Source organism: Silurus meridionalis, chromosome 18 (genome assembly GCF_014805685.1).
Source record: "Silurus meridionalis isolate SWU-2019-XX chromosome 18, ASM1480568v1, whole genome shotgun sequence".
Classification (NCBI taxonomy): domain Eukaryota; kingdom Metazoa; phylum Chordata; class Actinopteri; order Siluriformes; family Siluridae; genus Silurus; species Silurus meridionalis.
Genome location: NC_060901.1, coordinates 23,682,723 through 23,700,395, shown reverse-complemented (window position 1 = coordinate 23,700,395; position 17,673 = coordinate 23,682,723). Strand labels below are relative to the sequence as shown.

At 40.6% G+C, this 17,673-nt stretch overlaps 2 protein-coding genes across 8 annotated transcripts; both read right to left on the bottom strand.

Moving 5' to 3' along the window:
• Positions 1–364: 364 nt before the first annotated feature.
• On the bottom strand, positions 365–9,161 carry eef1db (eukaryotic translation elongation factor 1 delta b (guanine nucleotide exchange protein)). 4 transcript variants are annotated; one of them, XM_046874009.1, is made up of 11 exons: positions 9,020–9,093; positions 7,589–7,649; positions 6,460–7,177; positions 4,937–5,051; positions 4,746–4,817; positions 3,997–4,059; positions 2,877–2,961; positions 2,653–2,756; positions 2,402–2,578; positions 1,463–1,657; positions 365–488 (listed from the first exon to the last, which is right to left on the bottom strand). In XM_046874009.1, exons 4-11 carry the CDS (start codon positions 5,048–5,050, stop codon positions 450–452), a joined length of 849 nt encoding a protein of 282 aa, XP_046729965.1. In that variant the 5' UTR covers position 5,051; positions 6,460–7,177; positions 7,589–7,649; positions 9,020–9,093; the 3' UTR covers positions 365–449. The 4 variants fall into 4 exon arrangements, with proteins under 4 accessions (XP_046729965.1, XP_046729964.1, XP_046729966.1 ...); XM_046874008.1 differs by lacking the exons at positions 6,460–7,177; positions 7,589–7,649 and having other exon boundaries at positions 9,020–9,161; XM_046874010.1 differs by lacking the exons at positions 6,460–7,177; positions 9,020–9,093 and having other exon boundaries at positions 7,589–7,607.
• A 2,431-nt stretch (positions 9,162–11,592) lies between these two features.
• pycr3 (pyrroline-5-carboxylate reductase 3) lies at positions 11,593–14,652 on the bottom strand. 4 transcript variants are annotated; one of them, XM_046873439.1, is made up of 7 exons: positions 14,493–14,652; positions 14,299–14,389; positions 13,293–13,357; positions 12,965–13,144; positions 12,550–12,762; positions 11,978–12,070; positions 11,593–11,890 (listed from the first exon to the last, which is right to left on the bottom strand). In XM_046873439.1, exons 2-7 carry the CDS (start codon positions 14,381–14,383, stop codon positions 11,687–11,689), a joined length of 840 nt encoding a protein of 279 aa, XP_046729395.1. In that variant the 5' UTR covers positions 14,384–14,389; positions 14,493–14,652; the 3' UTR covers positions 11,593–11,686. The 4 variants fall into 4 exon arrangements, with proteins under 4 accessions (XP_046729395.1, XP_046729396.1, XP_046729394.1 ...); XM_046873440.1 differs by having other exon boundaries at positions 14,299–14,386; positions 14,493–14,642; XM_046873438.1 differs by having other exon boundaries at positions 14,299–14,412; positions 14,493–14,640.
• Between the last annotated feature and the right edge of the window lie 3,021 nt (positions 14,653–17,673).

The following is a 17,673-nucleotide window of genomic DNA, read 5'->3' as shown; positions in this document are numbered from 1 at the left end:
AGAACTTCTTTCCAGAAGATTGGAGGTTTTAATTGGGGATTCAAGTCGACGTTCAAAACTTTTGTCAATGTAGTTTATATGTAAAAAGGAATAACCATGTGTTTACAATGTGTTCAAAGAAACAGGAACAGTTCGTGAAGGTGAAAGCAGTGGATCCGACTGATGAAGTTCATGAAATTCTTCTACAGTTACAAAACGAACAATTTTAACGAATGCTTTGGTTCGGCGTCATCGTGGAATCCTGACTATCTCTCTAGATTGCGATTTCGAATCTATTCGTGATGCCTGGAATACAGTAAGGAGAAATGAGTACATATACAGCATGTGTTTTACAGTCAAAAGCACAACAGAAAAAAGTCCAGAATAAAGTCAGGGCTCTTTATTGTCAAATGCGGTGTTTTTTTGTTTTTTGCAGCAGCAGCAGGACTTGTAGTGTCGATGGTAGTGCTTTAAATCTTATTGAAAGCTGCTACATCCACACTTTGGACCTGCAAAAAACACAAACACACATCAAAATACACACATGCGTCGACATAAAAGGTAACGATACGTTTATTTTAATACATGATTATACGCGCTACACTTTTATTATTCAGAAAGTGACCAATAGTTTATGACCAATATGATGAGTATGAAGAATACGGATCAACATGGCAGAGGTAGAGCTGCATCGTCCTGGTTTTTATTTAATCTGGTTTATATATTTTTTTGCATCGCGTTGAATCGAATCGAAATCGTATCGGTAGCTACTGCATCATGTATCTTCAATGCGTCGAGATACGAATCGCATCCGCCTCATTTATGGACACGCGCGTATGCCCTCATTCTGTTACCATTGACTCATCGTTTCAGCAATGTGAATGTTGCCTTTTATGGAGTTTTGTGGGCGGCGCCAAATCTCAATATGGTAATTTACAGGTTACTGGTGTTCACGTGTATGAAGAATGTCAGCATTGTTTTTTTTTTTGTTTGTTTTTCAAATCTGGCCCATTATCTGTAGGATATGGAGATAGTTGGAGTTTACAAGTACACTATATAGACAAAAGTATTGAGACGCTTCCAGCAATTTGTGGTTCCTTCCAAATCTGTTACCACAAAGTTCAAATACGAGACTCAGACCTGTATGATAATGTGCACAAAGCAAACGCCATGGAGATGTGCTTTACATTAGAGTGGAAGATCTCCTGCTATAGAGCACCCAGGCCTCCTCACTTCCTCACCTACATCACCCTTGTAGCTGATTGAGCACACATCTCCACAAAATCTAGTGGAACATCTTCCTAGAACAGTGGAAGTTATTATAAGAGCAAACAGGAACTAAATGTGAAATGGGATGTTCAAAAATTGCATGGAAATCTTATGGTCAGGTGTCCACAAACTTTTGTCCATATAGTGTACATTGGTTATTGAATATTAAAAAAATATCTATATATATTTAGTCACACTACAACTTTATACTTACGTAGTCTTCAAACTTTGTGATCTCCTCCTCCAGAAGGTCTGTTCCCACTTTGTCGTCCTCAACCACGCAGTTGATCTGCAGCTTCTTGATACCGTAACCAACCGGGACCAGTTTGGATGCCCCCCAGAGCAACCCATCGACCTGGACGGACCTCACACACTCCTCCATTTTTGCCATGTCAGTCTCGTCGTCCCACTGCAAAAAAAAATAAAAAATAAGTACAGTCTGAGAATGACACGTGATAACAGTTACGTCATTGTGGTCAAATGTGCTGGAGGACCAAAGCAGCGTTTAGTGTAGGGGTGTTCGATATCGGCAAAAAAATTATATCTCGATATTTCTTTTCCGATTTTTTTTATTTTTTTATTTTTATGAATAACGATATTTTGCTGAGCATGTTATTGTGCTGGTACATTGAGGACCACGGAGGACAGATGACCCTTCAATTTTTTATATTCTTTATATTGGTGGTCCGCTTAAATTGATTTTTTTACCGTTTATGGTCGTTTTTTTTACCGTTATAAAGCCATTTTGTGTGCATCATTTAATTAGTATTTTTAGCTGGTAACAGGCAACGGAAATCAGGATTTAATTTTATATTTGTTTCCGAACCGCTTCACTTACAGGGCTTTCGGTTCGGTCCACGTGTTCATTGAATTTTTTGTTCATTGAAATCCGAGTTCCCTCAGGAACGTATTAAGTGACGGACTGCAAATTTGTTTAGTTTCCGCATCGCACTCTCTTTATTTTTTATTTTATAATACTCTAACATAAACAAAAAATTTCACTTTTCGTGCGATATTGATTAGCTATATGAAATTTTCTGCCTCCGTAGACTCGATATATTGTATCGTTTCAAATCGTTACAAAATGACGATTACGATATTATCGTACGACCCTATATATATCGTGGAGTGTATGATTGGATGAAAGGCGTACAGGCTTGACGTCCAGCAGGATGGACGATTTGGCGATGAGTGCGGGTTTTTTGGCCTTTTTGGCGGCGTACTCCTGCAGCCGCTGCTCCTTCAGACGCTCCGCCTCTTCGTCCACCTCTTCGTCGCTGTCGAAAAGGTCGATATCATCGTCCTCGTCTTCCGCAGGAGGAGCGGTCTTCTGTGAGAAAAAAAAGCATGTTAGGAAGCCCTCCACAGTACAGAACATCTAAAAGCGTATCTACGTTAACTCACAGACGCAATCCCGTTAACCGCCGCTGCCGGGGTCGCTGGGCTTTTTTCCAGGACTGAGACTCGACTCTCCAGGTGAGATACAGCAGAACGCAACTCCTCCACCACTGCATGAATAACAGGATAAGGAGTCAAAAAAAAGGACGTATTCTCAACTCCATGTTCAACATTTCCTGTTTCAGTCTCATCAAAAGCTGATCATGTCCATGTCCACCCGTCTCCCGTACTTTTTTGTAGACTCTGGTTCTCCAGTTCCAGCTTCGTCATGCGTGTGAGAAGTTCCCCGTGCTCAGCACTACCGCCTCCTGCTGACTATAAACGCACAAAGGATCCGATTTAGTGCGAAATATAATTAGAGAGAAAGATAAACGTGCATCGGTGTCACGTGCATGCACACACCTCGCTCATGTCTCACGTGATCGAGTTAAAAGCAGTCATATGGGTCTCATACAGTACACTTATGTAGAATCAGTGTGTGAGAACATTTTTGTGTAGGTCTCAGTGTACACTAAATTGGCCATGCTCTCCGGGTCGGATCGATACAATACACCAATCTCACAGAGATAAATATAAAAACCGGAAATATTCATTTGGGGATCTCGTGTAACCGAGAAAGCACATAAGGGATCACAAGATCCAGTAGGACGTGCAGAAGACCCGGTTTGTACTCATTACCGACTGCTTGTGATCCGATCACTCAACAGACATACAAAGTGTGTGCACTAGAGGTCGACCGATTCGTCAGTTTCGCCAAATCATCGGCAAAAAACCCCAATACAGATAGTTTTTTCGGGTTATTGTTTTACAGTACGAGAGCGGCCTCTAGAGGCGAATCCCTGACACCGCATGCTGATTTTTTTTAACATGCGAGACTACCTCATTCAGAGTGCATTGACGAGTTAAAGTTCTTTTCAAAATGCATTAGCAGTGGTTAAAATCGAGAAACAAACAACACTACTAAAGCTTTTATTAACTTCAGTCGATTGTGCAATTTTTTTGGAATAAAACGCTCTACTATTTTACTATTTTGTTTGTTGCTGGGTTTTTTTAATCCAGTAACCATTTTTAAACCTACTGGTTGATTAATTGCTTATCGGCATGTAGGATCCTAAATATCGGTCGGCCTTTACACAGCACACACACATTCAGATGAGACACATCAACACTTTATTTTTAGTCTTATAGTTTATTCGGTCTTGTGGGAATAATCAATTGAGCAATGACAAATGCATGCAAACGACAAGAACCAAGAACGTCCACAACACGGCACTCATCAACAAAGAATTTAGGTTGACTGGATTGGACCGAATCTGTTGCAACAGGTTACACACACAAACACACGCTTACACTGAGGGAAGGGGTTTGGGATTTATGAGCTGAGCCTGTAGTTGGCTGCAAGGTCGTCTTCAACTGAGGGAGAGAACACGTGTAAAGATAAGGGCTGAGAAGGACAGCGAGAATAGGCAACACACACACACACACACACACACACACACCCACACTCCGAAAAACTTCATAACCTTCAAATTTCACAACACATCTAGCCATAGTCTAATGACAATCATTAAACTCTCAATCTCCAATACTAAACATAATGAGTAAACCTCTTCATCGATAGTCTGCAGGTTCTGAAAAGCCAATAAGATTTTTTCTTGTACACCAAAAAGCAAAAGTATTGGGACACCTGCCAGCTCCATGAAGATATGCTTTACATGGGTTGGAGTGGAGGATCTCAAGAGATCAAACCCCTATTGGACAACTATGGGATGAATTGGAACGGCACCTCAGGCTTCTCCACCTCGCCGCCATAGGTACCTGCCTTTACTAACGCCCTTGTAGCTGAATGAGCACGAATCTCCACAATATCTAGCGGAACATCTTCCCCAAGCAAATGGAGACTAAATGTGAAATCGGACAATCTTATGATCGGGTGTCCACAAACTTTCGACAACGCGGTGCATGTAAAATTGACCATCAGAAGACTGAACGGTGATGGATCCGCGTTGGTCAGAAGACGTGATACACACATTTTTGTCCAAACGGTGGTCTTATTAAAGCATACAAAGGACCGAACGAACGGTTCACGAGCTACTCACGCCAGCAAGAGACTTCTGGATGTTCTCTCGTGCTCGTGCGATGTCCTGGAGAATGCTGTTAGCACCCGAGTCCTGCAAATAACAAGAATAAAGATAAAAAGAATAACGTGTAAAAAAATAAAATAAAATAAAAAAAAAAAGAAAGTGCTTTTTTGATGCAAAAACACTCATCAAGAAGAGAGCATGCCTACCTGAGGAGCGATTGTGGGGCCGTTCATCCTTTCGTAGAACTTTCGCTCGGCCTCGTCGAAGCGAGGCTTTTCGAACCATATCCTCTCTTGAGTCAAACACTCCACTGCGCTCATCCTGAAAACACAGAGCAGAAGAAAAAAAGACTAATGACAAGCCGATATTTTTTTGCCGTAAACACAGACAGAACATCTGCAAGGAGGTGTGTGACCACCTCCACCTCCTACCAACCTGGCCTTCTTGTTAGTAATGTACGTGCCAGAACTTCCCACAAAATATCAGTCAAACAGCAAGGAAGCTATTGAAAAAATGTCATTCAGAGATTTGACCTTGCTATGACCTTGGTGCTTTATTTCGATGACTCAACTCCATGATCTAGTCACTTCATCTACCAGATTTCCGAATGAATTTGAGGTAGATGTTAAACAATGGAGATGGTGAGAACATTGTGTTTTTGGTTCCTGACCATGAAGGCGCAAGTACAATCTTAATGGCAAACAGGAAGGAAGCTTTTCCCTTCCCGACGTGCCTTCTGACTTCTAACGCCGAGCCCTTTCATAAAGCATTTGAAGTGCAAAAAAAAAAAAAAAGATTTTTAATAAAACCAGATGTTCTTTTCCTAAACTGTCTCCAGGAAGATGCAGCTCTACCTCTGCCATGTAAATCTCTCTCAGACTCACAGGCAAAAAAGAGAAGCGCATCTACTAAAACTAAGTATACATAGAAAAAAAATTACGAGGAACAGAACAAAAATACGAACGTCCCCGAATACGTACAATTCAGAATACGAAGTTATTCGGCAAAGCGTTCGTTTCGGTTTACGCGCAAAAATCAAATCATCAGGAAATCGCGGAGGGAATTTTGAGGGGACGTCGGTTCTTCCGGCACGCGTTCCCGCCTCCAAAAGTTTAGTTAGGGTCTCGATTTCATGTGATAGCACCGCCTTAGCGCTGTTTTTCGTCTTCGTTTTCCTTAATACTACAGTACGGTAGTTGTTTCTGAACAGTATCGTATCCACTTAAACAAATTAAATTCATAACCCGAGGTACCACTGTACGTTTATGCATGTTTTACCACCGCTGCGGCCCGGGTTCGATTCCCGGTCAGGGAACCGACCCCAGCCATTAGGGTTGCACAAGCCAGTGCACTCTTAGTGCCGGTCCTAAGCCCGGGTAAATGGGGATGGTTGCCTTAGGAAGGGCATCCAGTGTAAAAACATGTGCCAAACTATATTTATATACAAGTAAACAATTGTTACAATTTTGGACCTGCCAATTACCAATTCTTACCCACCAGTCAGCTCAACCCAAGAACAATCTGGTGAGGAAACGCATGCGAAGCTCCGCCCAAGAGCGTCTACCTGTGATTGGCTACTGTTGCAATGATTGACAGGGAAGAGAAAGAATGCCAACCGTCGAGTCCCACCCTGAGAGCACGGCCAATTTAGCTTGGCATGGGCGAACTCTTTTCTGAAACATCGGGATGTACAATGTGTGTGTGTGGGTATAAATATTCGAGGTCATACTTCGCTGAAGGGCTACAGCAGGGTTTGGTCAGAACGGTTTCGTAGAAACGGGTTTCCGCCTCTGCGTAGCGACTCCGCTCGAGCCACACCCGCTCGCTGTCAGCATGCAGAAAGTGGCACGAAGCGCCGCTTCCTTTCTTGACCCCGTTGTCACCAGGCTTCTTCTCTTTCGCCTTATCGGATTTGGTCTTGTTGGCGAGGCGTGCTTGCTTTCCGTCGGGGGTGGACTGCGGCTCGTTCGCGAGGTACGCGTTCTGGTAGAAAGTCGCTTCGGCTCGGTCGTAGAGAGACTTCTGAAGCCACACCCCTTGAAGGAAAACGGGTACAAACGGCAGGCCGTTGATTGGCGCCGACGCGGGAGTGGGCGGAGTCGGAGTTTGCGAACGGTAGCCTTCGTCGCATAAGGTATGGGCCGAAGAGCTTTCGGGTAAGAACGCCAAAGAACGAGGGGTGGTCACTGGATTGGGGCGGAGGAGACTTCTTGGTCGGAGCCTTTTCTAGGCTGCGCTGGGAACGCGAGGTGCTTGAGGAAGACGTGGTCCCATTTTGGTGCTCTTGTAGCCGCATGTAGAAGAGGCTTTCCGCCCTCTCGTAAGCTCTGCAGTCAAACCAGACGGCGGCTCGCTCCGAACACAGGCCCTGTAGGACCGCGCTGGAGGTACAAGCCGTGACTTTCGCCTCGGCGTTGGAATTGATTGCGACTCTCTGAGGCATTGCGCTGCGTCCGGTACAAACGGAAAGCAGGAAGAGAAGAAGAGAGAAGACAAGCAGAGCCACGAAGGGCAAAGTGTTAGTAATCGCATAACGGCGAAGCAGAAGAATGAAAGGAATACGAGATGCACACATGCAGAAGCAGGCAAGATGATGCATGCAGAGAGGTGAAAAAGGGTCTAGCTCATGAGCCACGTAGGCCTGCTAACGTATTCATGTACTATGGCGATGCAATCGCTTTCCCGTTGGAGAACTTCACTACTACTAGCATGCAAATCCTAGTGAAAAGGGCTAAAAATTTATATTTCCAGATGTTTCTAATCTATGGCGTGCACACTATTGCACTTGTGTGGGTGATGTTTAGAGTTTCATGCATTTGCTATTTTTCTGGACAAATACCAACCTGAATCCATCTTACCTTTCAGTAAAGAGCAAGAAAATAACCAAGCAAAATGGCACTAAAGTGTGCTCAGGTTGTTCTTCACCCAGGCAGCAGCAGGCAATAAAACAGATAAAGCCAGAATCAGGCTTGATTTGATTGGACGAGGACAACGTTCCTTCCCCTACCACGGCCAAAAGTACGCGTATTCGCGCACGTGTGTACCGAATGTATCGACTGCATATCTTTCGAAAATTCTATATTAAATGTAAAACACATACACACACACACATCTGTATTACCCAAATGGGGTCGATTTACAATAAATATAAACTATTTAATTACATTTTCCTATTTATTACATTTTTCAAATTTAATTTGAGCCAATGTAATCAATATAATAAATAAAGATATTGCATTAATTAGATTTTTTTTTATATTTAATAATATATTATTTACCCAAGAAGGCATTTTATTTGATTTATTTTAAAATGTATTGATTTCTATTAATTAATTTGAATGATATAGTTTAATTGACTGATTTCTTCCTCCTAAAATGTACCAAAATTAAACCAAACCCTGACTTAAAAATCGAAATACCGGGAATATTGTGTACTGTTACACCCCTAGAATGTCTAGAATGTTATAAAGTTTGTCTTCAGACCTGTTTCAGCACTCATGTCAAAGTCAGAAGAAGAAAAACTCCTGCACGGCCCCCTGACCTCTACCCCAACGTATCAGGTGTCCACATACTTTTGGCCGTAACATGTAAAATGTATGCCTAAAGCTCACAGTGAATTCATTCTCACCCAAATCACCATCATACATCTCATTCAGAGTAAATTTAACCTACATGAGCACCAAATTTTTTAAATTTTATTTATTTACTTTTTTTTCTTCAAATATTATAAATATAAAACACTAATTAGCCCATCATAGATAAAATATAAATTTAATTACTTAAAAAAATACATTCTTTAAAAAAAAAAGAAAAGAAAATCAACTGCACTTATCACAAAAGATGACAAGAAAAGTAAATAAATAAATAAACAATTCAGACACATGGCTTTTGGTTTTCAGCCTTCTCCCTAAGTGCGCATGCGCACCTAATGAACGAAGGCCAGACAAACCGAGTGCGCATGCGCACACCCCCCGTTGCGCTTCCATGCTCAATTCTTTCAGCTAGCACACCTAGCTTTGACACATCACCTTTCAAAATCGGTGACTCGAGCCGATTCGAGTCGAAAAAAATGATCAATAATGACGATAATAATAAAGTGAGAAAGCACACGAGATTTGCGCCATATAATAATCGTTATCTCTTTTATCCTTCGATTCATTTCGTCACTTTCGGCACACGGAGGTTCCTCAAAAGGCATTTAGGAGAGACGTCATAAAAAATTTTGATTGTCTATTTTTGAAAAATGTAATGATTCTAACGTAGGATGAAAAATAAATACACATACTCACTTTGTGATTTATGAATGAAACGCTTTTGTCAGAACCCGGGACGACCCTGCCGAGACAGCGGTGAGGTGCTGAAGAGAGAGTGGCTGTGCGGGCGAGTCCATTATTCCCCCCGGGGGGGCCGGACTACTGCAGTGTTTGTTTAGAAACCGCATTTTTACACCAGGAGTGATTAGCTTTTAACAAATCGTGTTAAAAAAGACACATTTTGCGTATTCATTAAAAACAAATACGTTTAAACAATTCGTGTTTATCATATGAAAATGTATAAATGGTATAGTCCTTCGATATGGTGAGCTGAACTCTCGCGAGAACTCGGTGCGAGAGCATTCAGCGTTTAACCACGTGTAGCTGCTTTATCCTTTTATTATATAATATAATACAATATAATAAAATGCTGCAAATGGATATGCAAAAGTATAAGCAAAAGTATCTGGACACCCAACCATGTAGCACCTGTATTTCACACCCAGGCCTTCAGTGGTGTCCTTGGTGTCCTAAACCAATCCACCTCTTAACACCATCATTGTGACACCATGGCTATAGAAAAATCCACAATATTATAGAGGAATTACAGTATAACAGAGCGCAGCATCAAAGAATCACATACAGCGAGATTAAAAGCCACTACTAAAGCGCGAAACCCATTAAACACAATTCAACAAGTCTCCTTTCACTGCAGCCACAGCTGCACCTCCCACATACATCACCTCTAGCAGAAGATCCAATATTAACTATTTATTTTTTCATGCATTACGGTTTTCCTGTGGATTTGAAGTGTGTGTTTTTGTACAGAAACAAAATGGCAAAAGTACCACGAACTATCGCGGGCCGACATTTCCTCACCAGGTCCACCTTTTCTTGGAAAAACCATCCTTGTGAATGTTCGTGCAAGTGTGGAAGCATGGCAAAAATATATATTTGAGCTTGTGCAGTTTGCTACAGATGCGGTACGCGAGCTCTGACCAGTGCGCTCTCTGACCAATTGACAGCTTTACCCTAAAGATAACCCTAAAGTGTAGAATTGATAGTTCTATTGTAGTTACTAAAAAAAGACATCAACATATTTTCAATCAGGTGTGAAAAACAAAAGCAAGGCTTTAACAAAGTCATGTACAGCAAGCTGAACTGTTAATAGACACGGGCTTGCTCGTTTGCAAAAAACATAAAAAATCGTTTATTCCCCCTTTATCACTGTAAAGCTTCTTTGAGACAATGTCCATTGTTAGCACTATACAAATAAAAATGTTTTTTATTGAATTAATTTCCACATTTTAGACCTGTTTTAGCATATTGTAGGTTTAATTAGAATACAAATAAAGCCCAGGTGATCGGTTGTGTGCTTTAACTGAAATGGGATATAATGGATATATTAGAAATAAGACAGACTTTTATTTTTTTATCACAAATCACCGTACACACATTCATTATTCATCTTACTCCATTCCACCATCATTTATTTATTATTATTTATACTTGGCCCACATTTACACTGCACTGCATTGTGTTTGTTTATATTTACTCCCAGTTGTAGTTTTTACAGTTCTCTTTGCACAGTACTGTATAATCGAAGTATACAGTAGGTTTACTGGTCGGCGCTATTTTGGGTTTTGTCTTGTGTTGTCTGTCTGTACTGTTTTTCGTCTGCACTGTTTTTCGTCTGCACTGTTTGCACTCAATGCACTTTATGAAGCTTGTATTGTGTTGTAGCTGTGTTGTTGTTTAGTGTAGCACCAGGGTTCTGGAGGAACGTTGTCTCGTTTTTCCTGTGTACTGTGTATCACTGTGTATAGTAAAAATGACAATAAAAGCCACTTGACTTGACTTGGTAAGAATTAAGGGCCTTGCTCAAGGGCCCGGCAGGGGCAACTTGGTACAGCTCTGATTTTAAAGAAGTAGATGCCGAACTCACAAACATTCCAAACCATCTAGAGACGTACCAGTGCCAATTGGATCCCACTACATGTGTGGAGTTTTGACATTGGACCTCCTGGAGTGTTTAAAGGCTCTGGCATGGAGAAGCTGATGTTGGATCTGTGATGATCACAAATGTTGAGCTATTTTATGAGTTGCTCAGTAGCTCCTAGTTTTATAACCACAAATGACTGTAAAAGACTGTAGAAAGGACATTACTCATAAACTTACACTCCAGTGCTCATGTTAGTTCTCACTCTCCAGTGTTCTGTATTGTTTAAAGATTTATGATCACACTCTTGATGTCACCCAAATGAGGATGGGTTCCCCTTTTGAGTCTGGTTCCTCTCAAGGTTTCTTCCTCATAACATCTAAGGGAGTTTTTCCTTGCCACAGTCGCCACGGCTGATCATCAGGGATAAATACACATCGCTCACCTTAACTATTCAATTCTGTAAAGCTGCTTTGAGACAATGTCCTTTTTGAAAAGCGCAATAGAAATAAACTTGACTTGATTTGAACTCATGACCAATTGCAATTTGAAAAATTTCTTAACAGAATCCAGGTGTCTCGACAGATGTGCAAAGAGTTTACTATACGCTTTATATAGAGTTTCTATATTATACGGTATATAAGGTGGTGTACAGTATATCATGCGCAGACCGTGTTTCTTGGCTTTATTTCTTCTGTTTAACACAAAACAACCGGCTATACAGGAAATTGTTTGCGATTTAATTTGTCCTTTTGTCTCATTTCTCATCTCGTTTCTTCGACACGTTTTGCTCCTCCGAGTTCTCTTGCTCTTTGCGTCGCCGCCTCGACGGCATCCACGACGGCTGCCCGGAGCCCTCCTTTTTCCAGCGCGTGAAGTCCGTACACCGTGGTCCCACCTGGCGTACACACTTCAGCCTTCAGTTGTGCTGGATGCTTCTCACCATCTCGCAACAAATGACCTGCACCCTGTCAAAACAGTCCTCAATATCAAGTTAAACATTTTTCACTATAAACTTTTAAATATTTGAAGCTATATATAAAAAAGATACTTACTAGTATGGTCTGGGCTGCAATTCGCTGAGCCAGGACGCTTGGCATTCCCATTTTGACAGCTCCTTCAGCCAGGGCCTCTGCGAACACGTATACCTATCGAATGTGCTGCGTTAGCATTATTCAACCATCTGATAGTGATAAAATCTAAATGTCATACTTTTTGATTCATACTGTTTAAAGAGGACATCGGTTTAAGTGCCGTCCAACTTCTAACGCATGGCCCTTTCACAAACACGCCTTTGTAGTGCAAAAAAATTAAATCAGACGTTCTTTTCCTGTTGTGTCTGCAGGAAGTTACAGCTCTACCTCTGCCATGTAAATCTGTATTCTATGTGACTCTCAGGACACGCCTCGGTCTCCGTAGCGCGCGACGCAAATCAGTGATTCTCACATCCCTAATACCTGTAGAATCGCATTGCTTTACAATACTTTCCGAAAACAGACGCGCTCCTGGAGACGTGCTGTGGGTGGAGCTAAAGAGCAGAGATGTAATGAAGTCCAAATCCTTCACTACTGTAATTGAGTACATTTTTCTGGTATCACTATTGATTTTTAGTTAATGCCATACTCACAAAAGCCACACCGCTGCCACTTAGGCCTGTATGGGCATCGATCCAGGACTCGGGTCCAACCTCCACCAGTCCACAAGGAGACAGGAGATCTTTCAGCTGAGAAGCCACTTCCTGTGTGCACCCTGTTCCACGTGCCAGAACCAGGGCACCTTCCTGAAGCATGCACGGAAGATTCGGCATCAGACGCATCACACAGGATCCTCCGGGTAACAGCTGGGGGGAAAAAACGAGGCGATTTAAAGAATATTGTTGCATTTTAATACATTCTTCTGCCACTTTAATAGGAACTCCAGTATCTTGCCAGTTTTCTCCCCTGAAACCTGTGCCTACTGCGGTCTCTGATTCCTTCTTAGCTGACTAAAACCTGACGTGATCTCACCTGTTCTATTAACGTATGTATAGAAATCTCGCTCACCCCCTCAAGTGTCGCTAGGGTGACTCCAGCTGCCACCGAGACGACGACATGTTGTGGGGTGACGTGCGCCGAGACGGCCTTTAGGACGGCAGGGATAAGATGGGGTTTGACTGCCAGGAAGACCAAACGAGAAGTCTGAACAACTTCCTCGTTCGAGTGTGTGAGAGTGACTCCCATTTTCTAGAAACGTACATGATAAAAAAAAAAAATTCAGTTTACAAGACATGATCCAGAGATGGTAGACTCCAGGATTCTTACATGTGAAATTGCTAGATTTGATACTGCATCATATAGAATTAGAGAAACCAATAATGCTCTTGTGATTTACCTCGAAGCGAGCGAAGTTGTTTTTGGATGGGGCGCTTACGGTCACGTTAGATGCGACGACGTCGCCTGATAACGCAGAAAACACAAATGCGACATTTTGAAATACTGTTAAAAAAAAGCAAGGAGACGCAGTTTAAGATCTTTTGCAAGTCAACCTTAGGTTAATTGGTAAAAGGAATATCAAACCAACATGGCAACCGTTCTAGACTTCAACACCATACAACTGCAGCTCGTCGGGACAGCTTTTAGATATATTAGTTCTGAAACCTAAAAATCAAGAACCGGATGCATTTAAGTTACCTTTTAAAAAAGTAAAAAAGCGTGTAGTTTGCACGTCAAAAAGCTTTCGTCAACTCTTAATAGAATTGCAACCAAGTATTATTAACTGCTTTTTTTCGATTTACGGGGATGTTGCTGTTTGACTGCTTTTGGTCCCTAAAAAATCAAGGACGGGGTGGACAGGCAAAAAAGTGCTGTGATACCTACACCAGAGTGGAACGCAAATCTCTCAAAGTGAAGCTCTCAACACCAATACACAGGAACAAAGACATCACATAATTTGATGAAGTCTATTCTCGTATAAGATCCTAGGTTAAGACAAACAGAGAGCAAGTTTGTCCAAACCTTTCCGAAAGGGCAATGTGTGAACCTTCTACCAAGTCAAAGTCCCTGTAAATACACACAAGCTTGAACCTTATATTCTCTACACCATAATCCACGTGTTAGAATCTATCATTCTGATGATTTGCTATAGAAGTCTAAAAGCATGATTAGATACCGTCTTGATCACCTGCAATACTTTCAACAAACCACTAGATGGTGCTGTTGTTTGCATTGCACAACTTTCAATGCACCTTTCAATTTTTGTTTTTTGGGGGGTGGTGGTGGTCTATACTGGACTGATCAAACACATGCATTTGCATCTTCATGTGCACTTTAATGGTCCATATTAGTCCATTAAGGTCTAGCATGGTCATTAATACAAAATGATTCAGTAAGATATATACCAGGTGTAAGGATGCCCTTTGCTATTCCATAAGCCATGTTTCCTGCTCCAATAAACCCAATCTTCAGCTGAGGCAATTCATCCATCGTCTTCTGGAGGAAACACATGCGAAGATCTAGATTAGTAAAATACCAGAGACAGTGATGCATGAATGCACCTGGAATGAGAGCATTAGAACAATGCTGGTATACTTACAACTCTATAAGCTGTATTTACAGCTTGGCATGCACGATCTGTCCCTGTTTTATTTATATATATTTATTTATATGCTTATATTTATATTTCTAGATCTAGATCCGCTTAGAGATACTCTGAATACTGAAACACGTGGGCTGATTTGACATCCGGGGACTTCAATACAAAAGTCCTCAGACGCACATTCGTGAGATGGTGGTTAAAAAAAAAAAAAAAATATATATATATATATATATATATATATATATATATATATATATATATATATATATAAAAATATAAAAATATTCTTTAACAGACGATATTTATTTCGTGCATGAATTATGCAAACTAAAAAGTTTACTCTATATACACTTCCCTGAAGTATGTGGACACGTGATCATCACGTGTTTCGAATCGTACACAGTTATGACGTTTGAGTCACAAGTGTAATGAATATGCAAAACAGCAAACAAATAAATGCAAATAGTTGGGGGGGGGTGCTCTAGGCTGTTTACCAAGCATCAGATAGTAGTTGATCAGAAGATTTATCTTTAGCATTTACAACATTGTGTATTGAAACTACCCAGAATATGTTTTAGTGTTTACAAGGATTAAATATCATGACCACCATGCCCTATCATTTTATGAGTTGTATGAGTTGTGACGTTTGAATAACACAAGTGAATACGCAAAGCATGTGAAATCTGGTCTGAGCTGTTCAACCAGCATCTACAGGCGTAATCTGTGTAAACAATCTTTTGATCAGTATGAGGTGTGACCGAAAATAGTTTTCAATTTGTACCTTTGCACTTCTTCTTCTTTCGGCTTCGCCCATTAGGGGGCGCCACAGCGGATCATCCGTCTCCATACCCCCCCTGTCCTCTACATCTATCTCTGTCACACCAACTACCTGCATGTCTTCCTTCACCACATCCATAAAGCTCCTCTTTGGTCTTCCTCTTTTCCTCCTTTCTCAGCATTCTCCTACTAATATACCCCATGTCCCTCCTCTGCACATGTCCAAACGATCTCAATCTCGCCTCCCTCACCTTGTCTCCAAAACGTCCTACATGTGCTGTCCCTCTAAGAAACTCATTTCTAATCCTGTCCATTGTCGTCACTCCCAACAAAAACCTCAACATCTTCAGCTCTGCTACCTCCAGCTCCACCTCCTGTCTTTTACTCAATCAATTTCATATGTAGGTTCAAAAACAGCTATGAACTGATGCAGAAACAGCTGTAAAGGAGACTTCAAACCTAGTAAGAAACAGCCGAACTCTTCTCACTACCTAAGGTAAGAAGAGAAGAAGACATCCAAACTCAGAGAAAACGTATGGATTTATGACGTGTACGCAAACATGGTAATGTTCATGTTAGTTAATAGATGTGCCTTGTGAAGAGTTCTTTTTGAACATTTCTCGCCTTCTTAATATGCCTTAGACCAGGGCTGGTTTCCAATAATGGCTTCTGAGGGTGCAGGTTTTCATTCCAACCAATCAGGAGCTACACCTGATAGTCGAATTGTCAATTCAACAGGTAGAATTTGGTGTGGACATGTTTGGTTGGAATGAAAATGTGCATGAATGAAACTACACAGGTCCTTTGTGGAAAAGATTGCATACACCTGGTTTAGACCATCATTTGTGTTGCGCAGAGGAAAAGAGTGAATAACTGTATTAGTGCTACTACAATATATTTTATACGTTATTATATATTTATTATATTATACTTTAATTTTAAAAATATGTTTTACTCATATCACTATTTGGTAATAAAGGTTGCCTTTAAAACAAAAAAATTCCTTATTTATGAATACAGATCGAGGCACTGATTTCTGGAACTATCGGCAAAAATCCATACAAATAGTTTTTCCGGCTCTCGGTCCGCTGTTATTACGAGAGCGGCCTCTAGTGGTGACACACTGATGCCTCTTGCTGTTTGTTTTTACAGTTAGACAGCATGCTGCATTTTATATTTAAATGCCTTAAATGTATGAATGATCTAATATTTATTAATGAATGTTCATATATATTTCGTTTAGCACATTTACATGATTCAGTATTGTGTTTAGCGTAATTAATTGTTGGATTCACCCATTAACCATATTCGTATTCATAAGTAATTGTTTTGATTTTAATAGCAATTTTTTAAAAAGAAATTTTGTTATTTAAAAAAAAACATTATTTTTATCATATGTTATATATCTGTGGAACAATAATGCTCATTTGTTTGTATGGTGTATAACAAAACAATAAACTAATCTATTAGGAGGCATAATAAATACATTTAAAGTCATTAATAAAATTATTAATCAATAATACTGGTAGTCACTCTGGCCCATGTTATTTTCTGTAACAGACTGACCCGGCCCCCAAATTAAAAAAGGGAAAATTATGTGGCCCTCACAGATAAAAGTTTGGGGACCCCTTTTATATCATCTAATCCTCTTTTTAAATCTTTTTTCCTTGTGCTGCTTTATTTTTGGCTGCTTCATATAACAATTTTAAACATGTGGCATGAATCAGTCTGGTTTTTCTTTTACCATCAGTACTGCATCAGTGACAAAGATAATCTCAAACCTTGGTTTTAATATCTTCTCTTCCAACCTTTAAACCTGGAATGTACACTATTATATTATGAGTTTCTTCCCCTAAATAGGAATTTGATGCAATCAGATGTGTAAGTGTAAAACAGCAAAGTAAAAAATCTAGACTGAGCTGTTCAACAAGCATGTACAGGTGTGATTTTCTGAGAGCATAAAAAAACACAGGGTAGTATTTCACTGGTTATATTTCACACCTGTGTGAATGTGACAACCCCACATTTATTAACCCTGGCTTTTGTTTCCCATATGCAATCCGTGTTTCCTGTTTCACAATGGTTTTTGGGCCATGTTGCATTTCTGAGATGACTCCTAGACATAAAAAAAACCCGATGATGTCATTGTTATTTTCAATAATTCATTCCCCATATGATTCTGCCCGATCACATCGGGGTTTTCTTCTTGACTTAATGTCTTCTGCAGGTCTTTAACTCAAGAAGTCTGCTGGAATTCACTGAAAGCCTTTTTATGACTGAGATCTCTTTGACTTCCTTCAGAGCAGCATTTCAGTCCTCATGTACAATACAGCAGAGGTGTCATGACTTTACGTTTCATCTACTGACATCACCAGGAAGCATTCTCACTTGAGATTTACTA

Coding starts and splice junctions, on each gene's coding strand:
- eef1db (XM_046874008.1), bottom strand. CDS start 5,050: ATGAGCGCAGTGGAGTGTTTGACTCAAGAGAGGATATGGTTCGAAAAG. Junction 4,818..4,936: donor GCCCCACAATCGCTCCTCAG/GTAGGCATGCTC, acceptor TGTTATTTGCAG/GACTCGGGTGCTAACAGCAT. Junction 4,060..4,745: donor TCCAGAAGTCTCTTGCTGGC/GTGAGTAGCTCG, acceptor TCTCTCCCTCAG/TTGAAGACGACCTTGCAGCC.
- pycr3 (XM_046873438.1), bottom strand. CDS start 14,404: ATGTGTTTCCTCCAGAAGACGATGGATGAATTGCCTCAGCTGAAGATT. Junction 13,358..14,298: donor AAAGGGCATCCTTACACCTG/GTATATATCTTA, acceptor CTGCGTTATCAG/GCGACGTCGTCGCATCTAAC. Junction 11,891..11,977: donor TTGCAGCCCAGACCATACTA/GTAAGTATCTTT, acceptor CTGTTTTGACAG/GGTGCAGGTCATTTGTTGCG.